General features: G+C 32.8%; 2 protein-coding genes across 3 annotated transcripts in view; one reads left to right on the top strand and one right to left on the bottom strand.

The window, feature by feature from the left end:
* LOC143079843 (b(0,+)-type amino acid transporter 1-like) overlaps nucleotides 1-22,856 on the top strand; it is a 52,476-nt gene that overhangs the window by 14,493 nt on the left and 15,127 nt on the right. Inside the window, exons 8-12 of the mRNA XM_076255475.1 lie at nucleotides 119-242; nucleotides 1,926-2,029; nucleotides 2,868-2,964; nucleotides 3,783-3,932; nucleotides 5,204-5,372. Coding sequence (XP_076111590.1) covers nucleotides 119-242; nucleotides 1,926-2,029; nucleotides 2,868-2,964; nucleotides 3,783-3,932; nucleotides 5,204-5,372 — 644 coding nt within the window. The remainder of the gene's footprint in view (nucleotides 1-118; nucleotides 243-1,925; nucleotides 2,030-2,867; nucleotides 2,965-3,782; nucleotides 3,933-5,203; nucleotides 5,373-22,856) is intronic.
* LOC143079841 (uncharacterized) lies at nucleotides 7,960-12,141 on the bottom strand. Of its 2 annotated transcripts, none has more exons than XM_076255470.1 (4): nucleotides 11,416-12,141; nucleotides 9,977-10,157; nucleotides 9,105-9,230; nucleotides 7,960-8,119 (listed from the first exon to the last, which is right to left on the bottom strand). In XM_076255470.1, the coding sequence occupies exons 1-4, from the start codon at nucleotides 11,882-11,884 to the stop codon at nucleotides 8,014-8,016; spliced, it is 882 nt and encodes a 293-aa protein (XP_076111585.1). In that variant the 5' UTR covers nucleotides 11,885-12,141; the 3' UTR covers nucleotides 7,960-8,013. The 2 variants fall into 2 exon arrangements, with proteins under 2 accessions (XP_076111585.1, XP_076111586.1); XM_076255471.1 differs by lacking the exon at nucleotides 11,416-12,141 and adding an exon at nucleotides 10,989-11,220 and having other exon boundaries at nucleotides 7,961-8,119.

Below are 22,856 nucleotides of genomic sequence, written 5' to 3'. Positions count from 1 at the left end.
TTTTCAAATCTGTAATTGTTGAGAAATCTTAATACTATCATTACACCTACTAAACATAATAATGTAATTTTGTGTTTAAATTTTTATTTGAATTACTAGTAACCTTCTTACTTTGCAGAAATTTACCACGAGCTAATGTAGTTGGTGTGCTGCTAGTAACAATATTGTACATTTTGACTAATATCTCGTATTTGGTTGTACTTGGAATAGACGGTCTACTCGATAGTGACGCTGTTGCTGTTGTATGTATATTTATCAATTTCTAAAAACTAAACTTCAAGTTTAAAATTTCTACTCGTGTTTTTCTTCTTCTCTGTACAATTATGGAATATTTGGAAAGTAAGTAAGTAGATATAGGAAGATGTGGTGTGAATGCCAATGAGACAACTCTCCATCCAAATAACAAATTATAAAAGTAAACCATTATAGGTCAATGTACGGCCTATAATGATCTATTTATGCTGCAGTATTAATATTTGTACAATAGGAGTTTCTTTAAGTTGATGAAACAGATATAAAAAGTTTTTAACAGAATACTGTGTTTGTGGACTGGCACAGCTTATAAATATAATATAAGTGAAATGGTACTACACATAAAAACCTTCAACATTAAATCCTCAGCCTTTGTGTTGTTTATAATGTTTTACTTTTGGTTTTCTTTTGTCGTTTCTTTTTTGGCATAGCACTGTCTGTTTGTTTATTCTCGAATAAGTTTGAATATCCCTTTGACCTCTTTGGCCCTTCTTCTAAAAACAACATTCTAACCGTTTCTCGTAAGACCAATCCTCAATATAAAAATCTTTGTCAATGTTTTCCAACAAAACAGCGTACGTAGTCCTCTTCAGATTACTAATTGCATGTTTGAAATATGCTAAATTTGTTGAACGTTATAAATCGCTTTTAAAACTCTCGTTCAAAAAACCAGATTGGCTGTTTGTAAATGTATGAGTACGTAGTCTGCAATTATCTAGATTTTTTTAGTGTGAACTTGGACGTTAAATAACATATGTTACAAATGTAGGCCTGTATTTTTCATGTTCATGATCCTGTATAATACTTGCTATTTTGCATGTAAAAGGTAATCATATTTCAGTCTTAAAGTTAATAAATAAATACAAGGATTTATTCATTTAACTGGAATCACTTTGCCGTACATTGATATTTAAAAACTTGTACACCGACGATTTTTATTCATTGCATGTACCAAGCGATGACAGTGAAAAATAATAGCCAATATTTTTCAGAGAGGATTGTTCGAACATATTTGTCTGAAAGATAATTAATGTTAACCTATGTTTTGGATTGCAACGTTTATATGTACTCTTTTCAAACTTACGAATTTAAACTGTGAAGAAAGTTTATCTATAACGGTTTCCTGTTAACTTTATTCGTTTTCTATGTTTTCTACTCGTTCAACTCATTTTTAATATGTAATTCATTGTGCGTTTCTTTTCCCCTTCCCTCTTTGTTTCAAATTGAGCTGTTGTCTTGGTTTTGACTGATATATCACAATTAAAACTAACTGTGTTTGTGTGAATCAAAATTATAATTTAATACGCCAGACACACGTTTTGTCTACACAAGACTCACCAGTGACGCTCAGATTCAAGCAGTTATGAAGCCAAACAAGTACAAAGTTGAAGAGCATGGAGGAACCAAAATTCTAATAAGTTGTGCCAAATACGGCTAAGGTAATATATATATTCCTGGGATAAGAAAATACTTAGTTCTTCGAAAAATTTACAGTTTGGGAAATGTATAAAAATGACCATTTAATTGATACTCATGTCAACACCGAAGTGTTTACTACTGGGCTGGTGATACCCACGGGGATGAAACGTCCACCAGCAGTGTCATCGACCCAGTGATATAAATAGTTATCAAAGTTACCAGTATTATAATGTAACTCTTTATTTTATCGATAGACTTGGGGAGATGATGTCCTTGGTGCAGCAGGTGTAATAATGCCCATTTTTGTAATGTGCTCAACATTTGGTGCTGCCAACGGTGCATTATTTGCAGGTGTAAGGTATGCTATGTGTAAACTTAATTTTCAAACTCCTTTGTATCTTCTAAAAATTGTTTCAAGAATAATTCATTTCAGAGATTATATAAAATATAAGAATGCGCATGCGTGTCACAAAATTACATCATCGACGTCTAGGCAATATTCACTACACATATTTTAAGATAATATTAATTCATCTTTATTTTCATTTGTGGTTAGATTGATGTTGATCTTTCACAAATAATATTACACGCATTCTCTCATTTTTACAAATAGTATTGCAAATCTATCTTTCAAGGGTTTCTAAAGTGTAATTATCGTATTAGACAAATCTTGGCACATGTTTGTCACTCATGTTGCTGTTATAAATTGGAATTTCGGAACATTTTCAATAATTATACTCTTTGTGTTTAATGGAGACGACTTTATATTTATTAGTGCCACTCCTTTGTGTTTGTTCTTGAAAGATCCCCAAATTGATTCTTTTAATATTATAAAATGCTGAAGACATGAAATATCCTGTTACTTTATTATAGTTAACTGACACTATAACATGATCATTAGTAATGAGGATTTGTCTATCTCAGAAATAACCTCGATGGTCGAGTGGTTTATGTAGTAAAACTGCCGTATCAGTATCCTTTCAACCCTGATGTTGTTAGTTCTTATCCTGCACTGAGTAGATGCGCTTTACTTTAATCCAAATGGTTTAGAACTGTCCTTCTTTCTACGGAAGGTCGGTGGTTCCCTGTTGGCACTCCAACTTCCTCAACTAATACAACCTGACAGCCACGAAATTGCACAATATTGATGAAAGAGGCGTTTAAAACCAATCACTCAATCTATCAATCTTTTTCAGAACACTGTATGCAGCTGCACGTGATGATCAGTTTCCAGAAGTGTTGTCATATGTCAACTGTAAAAGATACACGCCGATACCATGCCTAATATTTACAGTGAGCTTGTTTCATTCAGTTTGTTTGAATTGTCAATTAACTCCCTTGGTATCCGGAATGACCCGTTGTCCTTGATATACTAGGCTTCATGTTTTTATTTGCCATTGTATGTATCCATAACGTGTCAACGACATATAAAAATTAGTACGCACAGAAGACAAAAAACCATGGCAAAACATTAGTCGAAGAAAGACCGTTATCAAAATGGGAGAAAATATTACACATAAAATTAAAACAGATCATCTAGAGCCATTTTTTGGTACTCGGAAATCTAAGTTCCATATATGGTATCCGAACGTGAAATGCATTTGTCGTAATGAAAGTCAACACTAAAAAGAACAAAAAACATGGTAATTTCTCAAAAAGGGTAAAAGTCTGAACGATTCGAATCAGAAGTGCTTGCTTATCCATGACATTCAGCTTACATGACATTTAACGTGTACCACATCTTCTTATTGTTATTGATAATACTTGTGACTATCTGTTATACAAGATTGAGTACAGAATGTCAACGTTAATGACTACTAGTATCTCAATACATAGAATTTCTTCTTGAAGTGAAATTGTTTTGCTATTATAAATTCAATACATAACAATTCTTGAATTCATTAGACACGAATACACTTTCCTAATGGATGCATTCAGAATGCTGTAACGTGATTCGATGTAACCTGATGTGAATGTTTTTGATTAGAAAAAAAAAAGAATTTTGCGAAAATATGAGGACTAGTCAGTAAAACAAACGAGAACAAAGTTAATATTTAGGAATTAAGTTTATTTTGCATGGTATTTTATTAATTGCTCTTTTTTCATTGTAGTCTGTGGTGTCACTTCTTATGCTAATTCCCGGTGACATTGGAAGCTTGATAGACTTTTTCAGCTTTGCCTCCTGGATGTTCTACGCATTGGCAATAATTTCCCTATTTATCTTACGATGGAGACTACCAGACGCACACAGGCCTATAAAGGTATTTTTTCAAACCACATTCTGATAAAAACAGAGGAGTTTTCATTTGCATTGTTTGATCACTTCAACTATTTGATTATAATGCATCAATTAATTATTTCAGTCATTTAAAGATCAATGAAACTCTTATTTTCCATTCAAGCTCATTCTATCAATTTATGTCTTATTATTTATAATCTTAATATGATTTAGAGGGGTGTCATCTAAATCCCGCTCCCTGAAACCCCTTTTTTCTCGTTTTGCGATAGATTCATCTAAAATTGCAAAGTACTGATTAGTGAAAATCAATAATTTCAGCTGAAATGAGAGCCCTATCCCTACGTCCTGATATGCATATATTCCACGATACAGGCCTTGTAACTTAGAAATGTTTTGATGTCAGTTTTACTAAAGATCACAAGAGTGCACACGCTGAAATGTCTCGCCTTCTTTACTAATCATTGATATTATGTTGATAATCCTAAATATAAAAGCTTTATATGACATATAGATCATAAAATAATTCCATACACCAAATATAGTTGACTTATTGCATATAGTATTAGATAAAAAGACCAAAACTCAAAAACTTAACTTTGACCACTGAACCATGAAAATGAGGTCAAGGTCAGATGACAGATGATACCAGCTAGACATGTACACCTTACAATCATTCCATACACCAAATATAGTAGACCTATTGCATACAGTATATGAAAAACAGACAAAAACACAAAACTTAACTATAACCACTGAACCATGAAAAAGAGGTCAAGGTCAGATGACACCTGTCAGTTGGACATGTACACCTTACAGTCCTTCCATACACCGAATATACTAGACCTATTGCTTATAGTATCTGAGATATGGACTTGACCACCAAAACTTAACCTTGTTCACTGATCTATGAAATAAGGTCGAGGTCAAGTGAAAACAGTATGACGGGCATGAGGACCTTGCAAGGTACGCAGAAACCAAATATAGTTATCCTATTACTTATAATAAGAGAGAATTTCATATTACAAAAAATCTTAACTTTTATTTAAAGTAGTCACTGAACCATGAAAATGAGATCAAGGACATTGGACATGTGACTGACGGAAGCATGAGGCATCTATATACAAAGTATGAAGCATCCAGGTCTTCCACCTCCTAAAATATAAAGCTTTTAAGAAGTTAGCTACCACCGCCTCCGCCGTAGCCGCCGCCAAAACACTATCCCTATGTCGAGCTTTCTGCAACAAAAGTTGCAGGCTCGACAAAAATCGCATTAACAAACATTTTTTATTTCAGATTTTCATTTTGTTACCTGTTATTTTCCTTGCCTGCTCTTTATACTTGGTGGTAGCACCAATAATACAAGATCCACGGTTAGAATTCCTGTACGCTTTCCTTTTCATGGTTGGAGGATTGCTGTTTTATATCCCCTTGGTTCATTTTCAATTGATGACAGGACGTTTCGGTAAGATATTTCTAAAGATATGGAAACGATTTCTTCACACTTTTCGATTTAGACAAAAGTAAAATCACATAAATACTGAACTCCAAGAAAAATTCAAAATGGATGGTCCCTAATCAGTTGGCAAAATCAAAAGCTCAAACAATAGATATGTTTTTCCGATTTAACTTATATTTATATTCAGTGGTTATTACTAGTAACTTAAGGTGTTCGAAATTCAAAATTTAAAGCACACACTGACTATTTTAATGCGTACAAAAATGCTGTTAAATTACCATCGCCCCAAATGATGAGACCCACGTTTTCAAACGAGTTTCCTGTAATTTAATGTTGAGGACTCAGTCTGTATTGCACCAATGCATGCGAATATATACTAAACTAAGTCCTCGTTGCGGGTTGTTTATTTCTCCATTTCATACGATGATTCTGTAACGTTTTATCGAGAATAATGCTTCATTCAGTGATTGTTGATCGCAAGCTAATTAATTTTCAAGTTGGTTGACAAAGTTAATCGGACAGCGACATTCGTTAACAATCAACAAAGAATTATAGAACATCTGCAAAATAATTGAATTGATTAAGGGATGTTTTATGTTTTTTTAATACCCATGCATTTCCATTTGTTTATCAAACTTTTCAATAACATTTGTTAAATGATTTGGAGTATTTTATTATACCTCCGCTTTTGGAAATAGTGGAGTATACTGTTTTACCTCTGTTTATCCATCCTTCTACATGTTCTATCCGTTGTTCCGTCCATCCGTCCAATAAATATTTTTCGTCGCATACTTCTCAGGAATTACATCATATAAAGATTTCCTGATTGGGTTTCAGGTTATATATAAGACAGCTCTATCGATTCGTTTTCAAATTCATCTCTGAACGCCTTTCTGTTAACCGAAATATTTGGGCGGGGCTATTATCAGTGAGCAGAATCTAGCAGTTTTACTTGTTTGTTCTTTATGAATCAATTATTACTTGTTACCTTCCAGTGCAAGTTTGTTTACATTCTTACATCACGGGTTTTCCCCGCACCTGGCTTGGCGGTGGTCAAAGTTCAAACGTGATCTCCTATTGAACGTTGCTTCACATGGAAACATCGCCAAATTCTAGTAAATAGAAGCCAATGATCTATTAGCAGAACAAATCTGAAGATTATAATAAGTTAAAGGATGTCTGATACTGTTAATCTACCTCAGGAATAGATTACCTTAGTTGCATATGGCAAAAACTTTCGGAATTTTGGTCCTCAATGCTCTACATCTTCGTACTTTATTTGGCCTTTTATTAAGGTATTCGGCCCATAATTAGCCAATAAACAACAAGCAAAATAATTTATATTTTTATCAAGGATTGTGAGTAGGGGTATCTAAGAGTTCTTAATATGAAATAAAAATCCGCAAAATATTTCAGGTTAACAACAGAGCTGGGTTACAGTGACCCCCCTTTTTTGTCCTCATATTCCAAATAAGGGGTTTAAGTAGTATGTAATTTTAAAAAACCTATATAGTATAATTTACTAATCTTTCTTTCAAAATGGACTTTACATGTAACCTTGTAACCTTAAACAAAAAAATTTAAAAAAAAAATTGCTTTTCTATTTTTAGAATAGTGTTATTGTTACTAATAATAGAAAAAGGGGGAAATTCTAAAATTTGTCAATCTTATATCTTCACCAGTTCAAAAGTAAATATTTAAGCAGAGCATTCAAAATTGACATTTAAATTAACTTTACATATTGTTGCATCCTAAAAAAAAAAATTAGAAACTTTTACCGTACCGATTTCGAGAATTTTCATTTATAATGTCAAGGTCGCAGATCCTAAATGGAGAATTGGTATCACTGTTCTGATGTTATTTGGTATAATTTATGTAAATCTTTAGAAAAACTCAATATACTTTATATAAACTTATAATAATAATTAACTTTGATAATTATGACATGTTAAGGTCAAAAGGTCAAAGGTCAAGGTCATTTTAGGAGCTAAAATAGGACAATAATCTTCCTTTTTGCTAAATTTTCAAAAGTGTATCTTCCTATTGGTCCCATAATTTTCATGACCTTTGTTAATAAAGACCATTTAATGATATCCAAAGGATCAAGGCTTGGTTTCGACCTTTAGGGGTCAACAGGTCAAAGGTCAAGTAATTTTAGGAGCATAAATTATACCATGATCCCTTTTTTGGTCATTTTTTTAAAGTAATCTTTATTAAAAGAATTGCTTCATCTGCAATTCATCTGTTGTGGGAAATAAATTTATGACATGTGGGTTTTTGTTAACTTTATGATCTGCAGTACATAAAGAAATAACTTCAACATTGAGATCAAAAGGTATGACCTACAGACATATAAATTTTCGCTATTTTATATCAAAACATAGAAATTAGATGTGAAGGAATTGATTAAAATTGGCCTAATAGTTTCAAATAAAAAGATCTCTATTAGATGATTTAACAGATAATTCATGGTAGCCAATATTTATATTGTTTACCACATTTATGCTCTTTAAGACCTTGACAATCAATAGACTTCAAGATTTTGTAAGAGCTAAGTAGTAAGTATGTACAAAATGGATTGATGGACGGTAGCATGACTAAATCTCTCTCTGTCAATGTCTGGCAAAATTATATAATTTTAAGATAATTAAAAATATACATTACCAGTTAAACTATCAAATCCCCTTTTCTGCCATCCATGGTCAGCACAAACAGTCATTCCAGAAAAATTAACAGCTGGCACAGATTCATTTCTGTTGAAAAAAAGCAAACAAATTCAAAGATACACACTAAAGAACAGCAATCAACATGTCAATATTTCAGTTGGTGTGCTGGGTCACCAGACACATTTTTTAAAACTAGATACCCTAAGGCAGCAACCATTTGATTTTCGGGGGGGGGGGGGGGGGGGGGGGGGCTATGTTTTTTTTTGGAAAAAAAAGTTTGTTTCTAGTTTTTGTTTGTTTCACCCTCAGCGGCCACTATATGTAATGCTAAAATTGAAAAAAAAAATGTTTTCGACTTGTTGCAAAAAAAATAGATTGTTTTTCGCCTGCCAGGTGAACTAAAAAATGGTGGAAATGATTTCTCTGTCTAACATGACATCCCTAAAACGCTTTTTTGACAAGGCAGTATTAAAAACAACATTATTTGGCTGTATTGGAGATTGCACTGTAATTTTCAAGATAAACAACAATAAAGGCACTTTTTATTTGCTTCAATTTTCTGTTTTGTCACGTGATCTGGTTCATCATGATCATCAGTATAAGTACATCATTGAAGATGAAAAACAGCATCGAAAGCATTGTTTAAGCCACACATTCTGTATGGATGTGCCTGTTCAAAGTCAGGGGCCTGTTAATCAGTGGTTGTCGTTAGTTTATGGGTTACATATTGGTTTTTATTATTTTGTACATAAATGAGCACGTCAGTTTTCTTGTTTTCTTGTTTTACATTGTCATTTTGGGGAATTTTATAGCTGACTATGCGTACAGGGCTTTCCTCATTGTTGAAGGCTGTACGGTGACCTAACGTTGTTAATTTTTTTGTCAATTGGTCTCTTGTGGAGAGTTGTCTCATTGGCAACCCTACCTGCTACATTATTTTTTATTTTTTCCTATGCTTAAATAAATACTAATTTTATGTAAATTATAGATTTTGTGTCAATCTACAGTGTAGTTTTACCATATCCTTTCTTATATAAACATTGTGTAATTAAAAAATCAGTGTAACTAATACCTATTATTTGAATTAGTATCTGTCATGTCAGTATGACTATCAGTATTAGTATCTGTCATGTCAGTATGACTATCAGTATTAGTCTCCAGCATATTCTCAGTTCCATTTTCATCCTCTGCAGCATTGCTGTAAAATATTCAATACACAATTTCTATTAATGAAATTCACATCAATTGAACCAAGATCAAACAGCAATAAATTTATATCAATTTCTTAACCAATTTTTAAGCTTACACAACTTTTTGCAAATATTGCGTTTTAAAAAAAAAACCAATGATTTAGATATGTTATGAAAATCTATTTAAACCATAAAATATATTCTATATATGAGGGGGGGGGATAGGAGGGGTCCTCATCCCAAAATCCCGGGCTTAGAAACCCGAAATTAGAGTTCCCGATTTTAAATAAATTGAAATCCAGACATCCCTAAATTCAAATAAAGAATTTATAGATCCCAACAATTAGGTCAATCCTGAAATCACGACTTAAAAACACCAGATCCTGGATTCCCGATAAAGGTCCTACCCCCTTCCCCATATATGGCTATGAAGTATTCTATGATACAATTTTGATGATTCCTAATAACAATCACACACAAAAATCACCCCCCGACCCCCCCCCCCCCCAAAAAAAACAAAAAAAAACTGTTGTTCATTTTATTGAAAATGTCTGTTTATGAGGAATAGTGCTATAACTCATCACTTTAGAACTTCAATAAAAAGGTGTTTAACATGTTCTTAATTTGTGTTAATTAGGTCATGCATTTGTACAAACTTCCTTCTTTAAAATAAAAAAAAAAACTCCTTTTTTTTGTATGCTTTCTGCATACATGATCATAAGTCTTAAAAAAACATGTAAACATGAAAACTAACCTCTTTTCAGCTTCAAATGCCTCTCTGCATCTTTGATCCATACTTAAATTGGCAAAACCTTCTATCATTTCCCCTGCTCTCCTTTCCATAACTTTTAAATTCTTATGTGAAATAGGTGGCAGGTTCAAAGTGGACAGTACATTGTTTACCCTCTGAGGACCACCTAAGGCATCAATCATTGCTGAAAAAAAGTAAAACATTATATATACATCATTGTACATTATAACAACACTTGTACATGCATGTATCATGTATGTTTAATTTAAGTGCAGACACTTTTGACAAAAGCTTTTCTCAGCAAAATCAATTTGAGTTAATATATGCTGATCATATTCCTCTGTAAATGTTTTATAAATGAAATGTATTTTCACAGATTAAAATAAAAATATTGTCCGTTCATCTTGCTTTTTTTTATATATAAAAAAAGCTGTGGAGTCTAACATCTTTTATTTCCCAAAATATCATGAAAAATTTCCTACATGTAAGCAAATATTACCATTTGTAAGAAAATAATAAAAAATGGTGTCTCAAGAATAATGCTTTTAAAAAATGATAAATATCTCTCATATATTTCTTACTAAGTACATTTACATGTAACTACATTGAAAAAGTTTCTATTGTAGGAGTAAAACAACTTTACATATAAAAAATTAAAGTAAAAGAGATCTTGAAAATGATTTTGGCTTATAAACATGATAAATACTATAATTCAGTCCTATTTTTAGCAATCTGCTCATGAATAAAACATTCTCTGATCATGATTTCTCATCCAATGTCTTGATGAAAAGAGGGAGGCTTTTTTCAGGTGTTTTTAAGCTCAAAATTGGTATCATGTAGAATGTTTTTATTTTGGGATTATAGACCAGATTGAATTTTTTTTATCTCAAGACCTCAGGATTTCTCTTACTTGTGTTTAAAAGCCCAGGATTTTCGGATCAGGACCCACTTAATCCCTCTTAAAATACATGTATGGGGTACCCGTGTGTGAGCGGGTGAGTGGACTAAAACTTACATGTATTTATTTATCCTGTCTTGATATTATGACAATGAAATTGAAGGAAAACCAACCATTTTTCTGTTTCATGAAAATCAAACCGGAAATTGATAGATACAAATCTGGGTCTGTTCGCCCTGTTACACATTCGTCCTAGATCCATTCGCCTATTTTTTTTTTGGCATTGTTGTTAAATTGCAGAATATTCATTGGTCATGTTCAAAGTTTGTTGAAAAATCGCAGAATATTTGCATTATATAACTAATAACTAGTACCGAACTCAGGGTGGAAAAAACTAGGACGTACCAACCTACGGCAAGCATGTAATCAGGGTGAACATACCAGATACATGTACAATGTTAAATGATGAATCGGAATGAAGGATAGATACAAATAATAATTAATAATAAATAAATACTGAAAGGCATACTAAATTGTTTCTTACCTGCCCCAAGCTTAGTATTCACACAGAAACTTGGCATGCCCTTGGAACTTGGGTTTTCTTTGTGCGTTGATCCATATGGAACCCTGTTCAATTCCTGGCACGATGTGCACTGGATATAAAGATAGCCACCCAGTCCACACTTCATCTCTCCTTTTATAGTCTCGTGGCTTAATATAAGAGGGCCGTTATAACACCTCGAACAAAATTTAAGATGGTCCAGCAGTGTTCCCCATTCCACTAATCTTCTCCCCGAATGCCAGGAGGTACTGGTATTTATCTTTGTACTCCCCAGAAGTTTGTCAATGCCGGGGAAGCAAACGGCACAGCCTGTTGCTCCGGCTATACATAAGTGTCCCACACCATAATTGTGATCAATTTCAATGTTTTCTGCAACTTCAGGTTCACTTGTTTCTTGTAGTGTCTTTGAAAACCTCCCCCGTTTGTCGCGACAGACGACCGAGTCGGCCATTTTGTGTTATTGTTTACATTGGATATGATTATTACGTTACTTCCAAAACACATATTCGGACTTAAAATTAGATATTTCAACTAAATTAATCAATTTAAAATGGAAACTGAAAGAATATTTGTATTTGTCAAATTTTTTAAATGTGAAAAATAAAATTATGGAAATCGCCGGAAAATACCGAGGTGAAAAGATAAGATCGACCTCGGTAGACTTCGACTAATTTTAGTCACGTGGTCTATTATGGGTCGGATACCTTAACTTTTTTGGATTCGAGCGTAACTGATGAGTCTTTTGTAGACGAAATGCGCGTCTGGCATAAATACAATCCTGGTATCTATGATGAGTTTATTTGGAAGAAAGTTCTGGTACAATTGATTTAAAGTAAAACGTATCTATTACGTTATATAAAACATAATCACTTTTTTTAAGTTTGAAGTATCATATGACTTTTTATCATAAGTGTATGATTAACTATACATTTTGCTGACTATACTCTTGTGTCCAATATTAGAATAATAAAACCCGATATTTTTTATCTAGTGTATTCTCTATATGCTACCATTATCACAATGAAAATGTTTCGTTCTTTACCAAAAAGCCATCGATTCTTGGTTAACGATTTATTTCATAGACAGAATATGTATACTGTGGATTCATTTATTTTCGTGGGTTACGAAAAACTTGCATGTTCGAGGATATCTAATTTCGTGGTTTTGTAGAAGTCTGCATATAAGCCTATAAAATATTTGTTATTCGTTGAACATTATATTTCGTGGTTCAAATGTACCCACGAAAGCCACGAAAATTGGTATCCAACGAATAATAATGAATCCTTAGTATATAACATCTAACCATTGAAAAAAAAATAATTGCTCTGCCCCGTCGCGGCGGAGGGACTTTAAATATTAAATATTAATGGTCTCCCCTGAAAAGAAATTAATATTTGTCCAGAACGTCCGCACGTCAGTATTAGTTTCAGTTTTGTAACTTTATTTAGCTCAGCCAAATGTTATGAAACTTTTATATAAAACGCATTCTATTTGAAAAAGAGAATTTCTATTTTATTCTCTTTTTTTGGTGGTTTCAAATTCGGTTGACGATGTGAATTGAAATAAACACTTTTTGTCAACAAATCTATAAGTTAATGGAAATGCGCTTACATGATTTTATCAAATTTGAGGAAATCTCCCCACTCAATGAAGAAAACTAGTATTCTTGAATTGAAAAACGTACCAGTGGGGAAAATCCCCACATACACTACACATATAAAACCAATAACATTAGAATGGGGAAATATCCCCACATTCACATCTACAACCAAAAACATCAGAATGCCGAAATTCCCACGATAAGATTATTAATTGGAAAATACAAGCTTTAATATTGCTGACCATCAAATGGGGAAATTTCCCCATAATCTCATTATGTTCAAATCATAGAAAATATTGTTGACTATCAATTGGGGAAATTTCCCCATAATCTCATCATGTTCATATTAGATATTGTTGACTACAAATTGGGGTAATTTCCCCATAATCTCATCATGTTCATATTAGATATTGTTGACTTCAAATTGGGGAAATTTCCCCATAATCTCATACGATTCAAATTTACGGCAAATCAAATAATTGTATGTACTAAAACTGTCATCCCAAGTCGTGAAATTTAGACAGTGTTTAGACAGTTGACTACTTATGAAACAAATGTGTACCAATGAGACAACTCTCCATCCAGGTCCCAATTTGTAAAAAAAAACCAACTTTATAGGTATAAAAAGGTCATCAACACGGAGCCTTGGCTCCTACCGAACAGCAAGCTATAAAAGGCCCAAAATAACTAGCGTAAAACCATTAAAACGGGAAAACATAAGGTCTAATCTATATCAAAAACGAGAAACGAGAAACACTTATGAACCACATCAACAAACGACATCTACTGAACATCAGATTCCTGACAAAATGTTTGAATATTTTGTGGTTATCCGTATGAAGAAGGCAGAATGTTTTGAATACAGATTGCTTTTAAACACGAGGAGCTTACTTTAAATCGTCATCATTAGGAACAGACCTCCTTAAAAGAGAGGCAAATGATACCAGAAGAAAATTCAAACTCATAAGTCGAAAATAATCGGACAACGCCATGGTTTAAAAAGAAGACCAACAGACAAACAATAGTAAAAACACAACATAGAAAACCAAAGACAAAGCAACAAGAACCCACAAAAACACAAGGGATTGTTATATTCTTACGAAACCACAAAAACCACAAAACGCACACAAACAAGGAATTTAAATCTATGGTTGTTTGAAATGTAATAAACAGACACTACCGACCGCACTACTAAAAATCAATTCCAATCAATTTGTTATACCAAATATCGATATTTTCAAATTTCAAATAGTTTTCCTGAAGCTGCTGATGTTCAGAAAATATCTATCCTGTATGTAAACGGTGGTTATGTTTTAGTGAATTTATAAAAGTAATTCTGTTAATGATGAAACTCAATAACTTGCACAAGTACATCATCATAAATTTTAATATGCTAGGATTGTGTTTACTAATTACTATAAAAAGTGCTCTATGACACATTGTTACATATTTTAATATTGCAACTATATTGAACAGCTTTATGTGCATAATGTTGTAACACACTTGGCGATTCTACGCACATCTATCTGTTGTTGATGATTTTTGCATACTTTTTCATCTATTTATTTTCGTCGTTGATGTTGTCTCATTGATGGTGTGATAATTACTTCTTATTCTACATACAGTTTGTCATATTAAATTACAAGCACATTCAGACCAAACAAGCTAATTATGTGAATGTTTGTTTTTTTTTGTCATTAAGATACCATGATAATGTCCCAATATAGATTAAATAACATATATAACCTTGTTCATTCTTGTATACATGTATAAATATATAGGATCATTTGACTGATGTTAAATGTCTTTTGTTCAAGGACAAGGAAATACAGCTTCCTTTTGTTGTTGATATTGTTTATTATATCCTGTTTTGAGAACATTATCAGATGACTTGTGAGTTTCTTGTAAGTTCATATATATATGAAAGTGTTTTGTTAAACAAAACACCTTCAGCTGAATTCATCTCGATGTCTTTTGTCGTAGATTCTGTAGACCTAACACTCTTACTAAGTTGTCGTCTGCAAATACGACTTTGTAACCTGTAAAATAGAGACCATCCAATCAAAGGGACAGAAAACCAAACACAAATTATGCATATACAATTAGATCAAACAATTAGATCAAACATATATACATCTTTCCTTTCATATGATGTTTCCCTAGACTTTATCGAAATGTTGACTCCTTAGTGAGTCTTTTACTTCGAATGATATGTGCATTGTTTCTGTTGATTGGACATGTGATGCTCTGTGTTCTCTCCAGATACGCCAATTTTCTCAGCCAATAAATGCAAACGGTCATTTTTATATAAATTAGACCGCTCTTCGTTTTCCTGTTTGAATTGTTTTACACTAGTAATTTTTTTGGGCCCGTTATAAAAGGTGTCAGACCACCAATTAAAAGTCCCTATCTGTTCAACCAAATTTTGCAATTTTCATAGATTTCTAAATTTTTTATCTTAAGTTTAACCTCTTACAAACCAGGTATGTCCTGAATCGTACAGGTATCACCTTTCTTCATTCCAATTTTCGACATACCTTTAAAGCCATATAAGAAAGAAGAGACCTTCCGAATGGATGTACCACTAAAAATAACCCCTGGTTTTCTTGAAATCTTGAATAAGTATACTATGGAGCGCATTAATCCTCAATTTTTAATTTCAACTCATAGACAAGTAAATTTGGGCTCAAAATGGTCTTAATATATTTCTCTTTCACCAAAAGTTTCATTTCTGCAAATTTGTTGTGTAGTTTAAGTAAACAATGACATCAAATGCACTATTGTTTGTCCCGAGTAGGCCTACTTTTACGTTCTAAATTTGAGGGAGTAATTGGTGGTCTGACACCTTATAGCTTGCTGCTCGGTATGAGCCAAAGTTCCGTGTTGAAGGCCATACCTTGACTTATAATTGTTTACTTTTATAAAAAAAATTCATGGATGGAGACTTGTCTCATTGGCACACATACAACATCTTCCTATATCTATGATATAGCCTAGAGTGCACAATGTGGCCTTAAACAACAACAAAAAAAACTACCTGACAATCAATCAACTCATTACTCATCGTTCTTTTGTAATCTCTCTTTAATGTATATCATGGTTTACCTGATTTAGTTTTTTCTAGGACTGTTGCATTATACCATTTCTTCTCCAGTTTCCAGAAGCCCATTACTTTTTCGTTCATTGCGAAATCCTGAGAAAAAAATGTAAACAATGTAATCTTCTTTAGAATTTCACCTCTGTTTGAATGCTGCTTTTAATTTTATTAAAATGATATGTTTTAAACTAAATAGGAATACAAAGATGTGGTATGATTTCTAGTGACAATATCACATAGACGTAAATTGATTTGGATGTAAGCAGCTATATTTTACTGTACAATATTCAACAATAAGCAATCATATGCCGTAGTGTAAGCTTAAAAAATACGATTTAACATAATGTCAAACAAGAATGTGTCCATAGTACACGGATGCCCCACTCGCACTATCATTTTCTATGTTCAGTGGACCGTGAAATTGTGGTCTAAACTTAAAATGAAGCGAACGGACGCACGGACGAACGAACGGACGAACGGAGGCACAGACCAGAAAACATAATGCCCCTCTACTATTGTAGGTGGGGCATACAAATTTAAACGTGAATATCAACGGCCGATAAATAGAAATGCTTCATAGATCACAAACAGCAACCAAAACGACCACTAAATTACTGATTTGGGACAGACATTTAACATGTACAAATGTGGCCCAATTTAACGTCAAGTTAAAAACAAACAAATATTTCAATTAAGTGTGAAATCATTCCAGCAATGACACATTACTGGAAATAATTATTAGATTATTTTTGAAGTTCACAAAAAATGCAAATGTATCATGATGTTCCAGGTTTACACCCCCTCCCCACCTTTTCCGCGAACTGGATCCCAACCGGTTTTCCAAAGAAAGCTGAATTATAACACAACGTGCAAATCTGAACTTAAAAATAATATAAATATATGTTTTTGTTTTAGGTGCTCGTTGATATTTTGCGGAGAAGACAGAAATATAACGGTTGATAGCTTAAAACTACATTGCATACACATGTTATATATTTCACTGATTCACTTTGCCCAAGGCATTACAATTTTGTAATCTAAGTTTCAGTAAATTATTTCATAATCCACGACATGGGACTAGCAGAAACAAATAAAACATACTCATACTTCATACTCACATTTGTTACTTCCAATGATCTGATGTTTATCTGATTCTCAGGTATCTTCATTTCCTTTGAAAATAATTGAGTTTGTAAATCAAAGTAATCAGTGTTTTGTTTAATTGACTAACCACACATACTGAAACGTCTCGTCCGATTCACTAATCACTGATTTCATGTGGAAATTATAAAAGAATAAGCTCTAACTACAAGTATCGCATAAACTTGACATTTTAAAATATGATGACAATGAGCATGATGAGGTGAAGGTCAGATAAATCCTGTCAGACAGATATATACACAGAGTTCGAGTCAGCCTTATCCGGCCATCTTTTAAAAATCAAATATCTCGAAATGAGCTCCATGACATTTCAATGTATTTAGCTTATTTTGAGGCTTATCTAATGCTCTTCCGGGTAATAGTAACAATCTTAAATTCTTGCTTTATTTAATTTCACCTAAGTTCATCCTCAACTTACCTCGTTTGCATGTAAAGTTCTTGACTCGAGCTCAATTGTCATCTCTGTTTCCTATCAAAATAATATTTTGTTTTGATAAAAACTGTCACATTTTTACAAATAAAATCCTATTTTGAGGTTCAATTTATCATATTAAAAAGGTTAACCGCACAATCAGCAGTAAGCATACACTACAAACTGCTCAGAGTCTGAATTGACCAGTTTTTGTGCTCGACCAGTAAAATCGAGCACAAATTTTACTCGACTAGTCTCGACATTGTCTCGACTGTACTTAACTGTACTTTAGTGTACTCGACTAGGTCTCGACTTTACTTAATTAGTCTGATTCAGTACTTGATGATCTTTGTGTAGTCTGAAATGGTCTTGACCAATGCTCGACCTGTCTCGACCTGTCTTGACTAGTCTCGACCTGTCTCGACTAGTCTTGACCTTCAAATTTAGATTTGACTGGTGTAAATCAGCCCATCTAACTAAATTAAATATTGATCTTACAAAATTCAAGCTTATTAGGTAGTTTATTTTATTGCTGTGAAATGAAAGAATTTAATTTTACAATAGGTAAAAATTAAAATTATTATATAAATTCAGATAGGCATCTTTAATTTTTTTTATAACTTTTTCAAATCAACTTGGATTTTTATCAAACTATGTAGCTATCTTAGATATATATTAAGCTTACTAAATCCCAGGTCATTCTATTTTTTCCTGTATTGCTGTCAAATTCAAGAATTAAATAATCTATTTATTTTTATCTATTTGTGTTACTAAGGAAGCTACCATTTAATTTCTACATGTTCAATGACTAACAACATGAACAAAAGTCTTACCACGGATATGATTCCACGCCTTTAAGAAGGTTGATCTTGAAAATAAAGTCCCTTTGAACTGGTCTTTAAATAAGGATTTCTGTGTATCGAAATCTTTAAGCTGAACACTTTGAACCTCTCCATCCACTCCTAAAACCTGAAATATTCAAATAAGTCAACGAAATGTATTGCTTGACCCTTATAGGTGTAATTTTGCAATAAAGATTAGTATTAACAAAAACCATAAAGCCTTGAACCTGATCGCGTTCAGTTATATTTAGAAAAAAATATATGCTTTGCGAATTGATGTATATCATGTATTTAGGACGCCAAAATCTAGGACGCAATTACATCGGACATTTTAAGGGCAAACGTATTTACCCATTTCAAGGCAAATATTTGTAGTCAAATATAGTTAAAAGTACAATTGCATCAATGCCAATTTTACAACAACATAAATGAATTAATATCTTCCTTTTCTTAAAAATTGTTTCACCTTTTAAATTTTTCTAGCTATTGTAGTTTTCAAGGTTATAGGAAAAGTTAGCTTACTACCAATTTAATGCTTTGAACTCTGGTGGATAGCTTTCGCATTCGCATTTCCTTAAAAACGTAAAATATTGGTAAAACTCATCCTGTTACTGATAATTTGAGTATTAGTAACTTATGTGCAAATTGCGTATTGTTGATCATTTCTTGCTACATCTATTTTAGATGTTAAAATAATTGGCTATAACGCAAAAGTCATTATTATATATCATGTATATAGTGCTATAACTAAACTTCTAGATTTGATCTTTTCGGTAATGCATATATTGCCTTCATTATTATTTTTAATGTATCTTTTATAGTAGACTATTTTGAAACAAAATGAAACTAGAGGCTCTAAAGAGCCTTTGTCGCTCACCTTGGTCTATGTGAATATTAAACAAAGGAAGCAGATGGATTCATGACAAAAATGTGTTTTGGTGATGGAAATGTGATTGTACATCTTACTTTACTGAACATTCTTGCTGCTTACAATTATCTCTATCTATAATGAACTTGGCCTAGTAGTTTCAGTGGAAAATGTTAGTAAACATTTACAAATGACTTCTAAGGACAATAACTCCTTAGGGGGTCGATTGACCATTTCGTTCATGTTGACTTATTTGTAAATCTTACTATGCTGAACATTATTGCAGTTTACAGTTTATCTTTATCTCTAATAATATTCAAGATAATAACCAAAAACAGCAAAATTTCCTTAAAATTACCAATTCAGGGGCAGCAACCCAACAAAGGATTGTCAGATTCATCTGAAAATTTCAGGGCAGATAGATCTTGTCCTGATAAACAGATTAATTTTGCTCTAAATGCTTTGGTTTTTGAGTTATAAGCCAAAAACTGCATTTTACCCCTATGTTCTATTTTTCGTCATGGTGGCCATCTCGGTTGGTTGGCCGGGTCACCGGACACGTTTTTAAACTAGATACCCCAATGATGATTGTCGCCAAGTTTGGTTTAATTTGGCCCAGAAGTTTCAGAGGAGAAGATTTTTGTAAAAGTTAACGACGACGGACGACGGACGCAAAGTGATGGGAAAAGCTCACTTGGCCCTTTGGGCCAGGTGATCTAAAAAAGAAAACCTGTTAAATTCGTCAATTAAGAAAAATAAAATTTCTCGTTAACACATGACCAGTACTGAACCATTTCCGGTCATTATCGCACCCTGGTGGATAATGACGTTTAAAGTCTTTAACATTTCTAAAACAATAACTGAAACCAAGCAAAATGTACTTTCTTGAAAGTGAATTTTAATGAACTGTTGAAATTATAAGATTTATTGATTACTTGTTGGTGTTTAATGCAACTTTCATCACTTTTGGCTATAATATTATAGTGGATGTCAGCTTTTGATTGCCCAAACGCTAAAAATAATTGTCAATCAAAACTACAAAATGTATTGAAAAATGTAATTTTAAATTAGAAAAATGTGAAATTATAAAAAAAAATCGTTCTCATTTTTTTCTGCATTGGCATAAGCCAAGACTAAGTTAACTTAAGCTACAGTACCTTTTAAAAAAAATCCTAATCCTCCAGGTATGATATATTTTATTTTTCCCCATTTGAAACGTCCAAGCACAAGATAAAAATCACCACTGTTTGATACAATGTCCCAACTTGCCATAATGAATATCCTACCAATGAGTGTTTAATTAATAATATGTTCACACTAATTTATACTTCTCACCCTAGCCTGCATGTCAATCACAGTAAAAATTTGACCCTTCTCTTGAAAACAGCCGGTATTTGACACGCCCACATCGGTCTAGATGTGTACTTTGAAATAATCGTCGATTTTATAATTCCACCATGGTTTTCCTAATTTAAAATGTGTTCTTTTTATTTCTTTCAATGCTTATGATATCCGATGCCGTATTTAGCGTCAGCGAAGATGAGACAGAAAAGGGACAGGTATGTATAATTTTATTTCAACTTATTTTCAAATTAAAATCGTTATCATGGCGAATGTACGCATAATATGATATACACTTTATGAAAAAAAGCAATAAAGGTTACGTTCAAGTGCGTAAAACAAGTATTACCATTCCTTAAAACCACAAAGGAATTTCCAATATTGCAAACGTGTATTTTCAGCACATTTTTCATTCCACGCATGTATCTATTTTCTCCCCGAGTGTGATAGATATATGATATATGAACATTGTCGGAAAATATACAACTTATGTGTATGAGCATTCGAAACATGACGAAAAACTAACTTCGCCGAGCTTTTCTCAGACTCGTAGCAAGTACTTATATTTGTTTTCTCCGAAAATAAACGTATATTATTTTTATCCTGAAATTTACACCATTCACTTGAAATTTTAGTTGTATAAAATCTAAAAAACTTGTCCCTTATTTTTCAAAGAATTTGACATGTAGCTTAACGCGGACCCCAAAAATTAACTGTTACGTAAAAAAAGGAATATCCGCATTACCGCTCGTTCAATATGGAAGTCGGACAACAGAACATTAATTTGAACAAGTAGAAATAAAGCAACAACAAAAATATTAGTGTACCTGTTGTTTGTACAATAGTTGGCTGATTGCAGGATAAAGGAAATATAATATAAGCGAATATACAAACACCGTTTAACTTTATTTAAAAACGTTGATCGATTAACTGATAATTGCATGCTTAACGTTTAGTTGCATGTTTTTGAAATACAAAAAAGTAGCAGTTTATACTGTATAGCTGTCCATTATTAAGTATCCTTCAAGGCAACGTATTTATTCGTATACTAGATAACATTTTACAAATAGAACTAGACAGATGCATCTTATACTAGATAAGGGATCCTCCATTTGATTTTTATGGGGGGGAAAGGGGGGGGGTGTGCTAGGATGAAATTTGAAAAAAATAGGCAGGACAGGAGTTTTGAGTTAAAAAAAAAAGGCAGGATGAGACACTTGCAAAAAAGTCAGGATGACAATTTATGTAAAAAAAGTCAGGATAAACTAAGAAAAAAAAAGCAGGACCGGATAAAGTGAAAAATAAAAAGGCAGGACAAGATTTTTCATCCTAGCCCCCCCCCCCCCCCCCATAAAAATCAAATGGTAGCTCCCTAACATTTTACAAATATAACTAGACAGATGCATCCTGATACCTCTGCACGCAGAATACATATGTATAGTATGTGATTCTAGTACTGTCAACGGTACAGAACATTTTCTTTTTTCCCATTGCAATGAATAAAGACGATAGAATGTCTATGTTGTCTAAAATTGCTAAATTGCAAAAGTTACTGACAGGGCTTTCAATAATGGCTAAAGTCATCACAAAATAATTTTGCTATCTAAGAGCATAAAACGTGTGTACATTTAGAATATATCATCTTTTAAATGCGTATATCTTAAAAAGTCAAATATAGCACATGAAGTTGACTATAGTCCTTAAGCGTGATAAAGATATTTATTATGCTAATGTTTTTAAATTGGAAATGTAGCAATGGTGATACGAAACTCTACTAGTACTGCCAAGCTTATGTTTGTAATGTTCATGTAACCCCGATTTAAACTTCTCATGGGCGGATCCAGCCATTTTAAATAGGGGGGTTCATGACCCACGACAAAAAAAAGGGGGGGGGGTCCAACTACATGTCCCAATTCAAATGCATTGATCGTCCAAAAAAAGGGGGTTCAAACCTTGGATCCACCACTGCTTCTCTTCTATTTATTCGATAGGACACATTTCCACACATTTAAAACTTGACGGTGACACCGTCAAGTTTTAAATGTGTCTAATGTAATTTAATTTTGTTTTAATCTTTAATGAGGTCTTAAATTATTGATGTT

Source organism: Mytilus galloprovincialis, chromosome 6 (assembly GCF_965363235.1).
Source record: "Mytilus galloprovincialis chromosome 6, xbMytGall1.hap1.1, whole genome shotgun sequence".
In the NCBI taxonomy this organism is placed as follows: domain Eukaryota; kingdom Metazoa; phylum Mollusca; class Bivalvia; order Mytilida; family Mytilidae; genus Mytilus; species Mytilus galloprovincialis.
Note: the sequence above shows the minus strand (reverse complement) of the source record. Positions and strands in the feature narration are given on the sequence as shown.

Coding starts and splice junctions, on each gene's coding strand:
- LOC143079841 (XM_076255470.1), bottom strand. CDS start 11,884: ATGGCCGACTCGGTCGTCTGTCGCGACAAACGGGGGAGGTTTTCAAAG. Junction 9,231..9,976: donor GCATTTGAAGCTGAAAAGAG/GTTAGTTTTCAT, acceptor AATATTTTACAG/CAATGCTGCAGAGGATGAAA. Junction 8,120..9,104: donor GATACTAATTCAAATAATAG/GTATTAGTTACA, acceptor TTTTTTCAACAG/AAATGAATCTGTGCCAGCTG.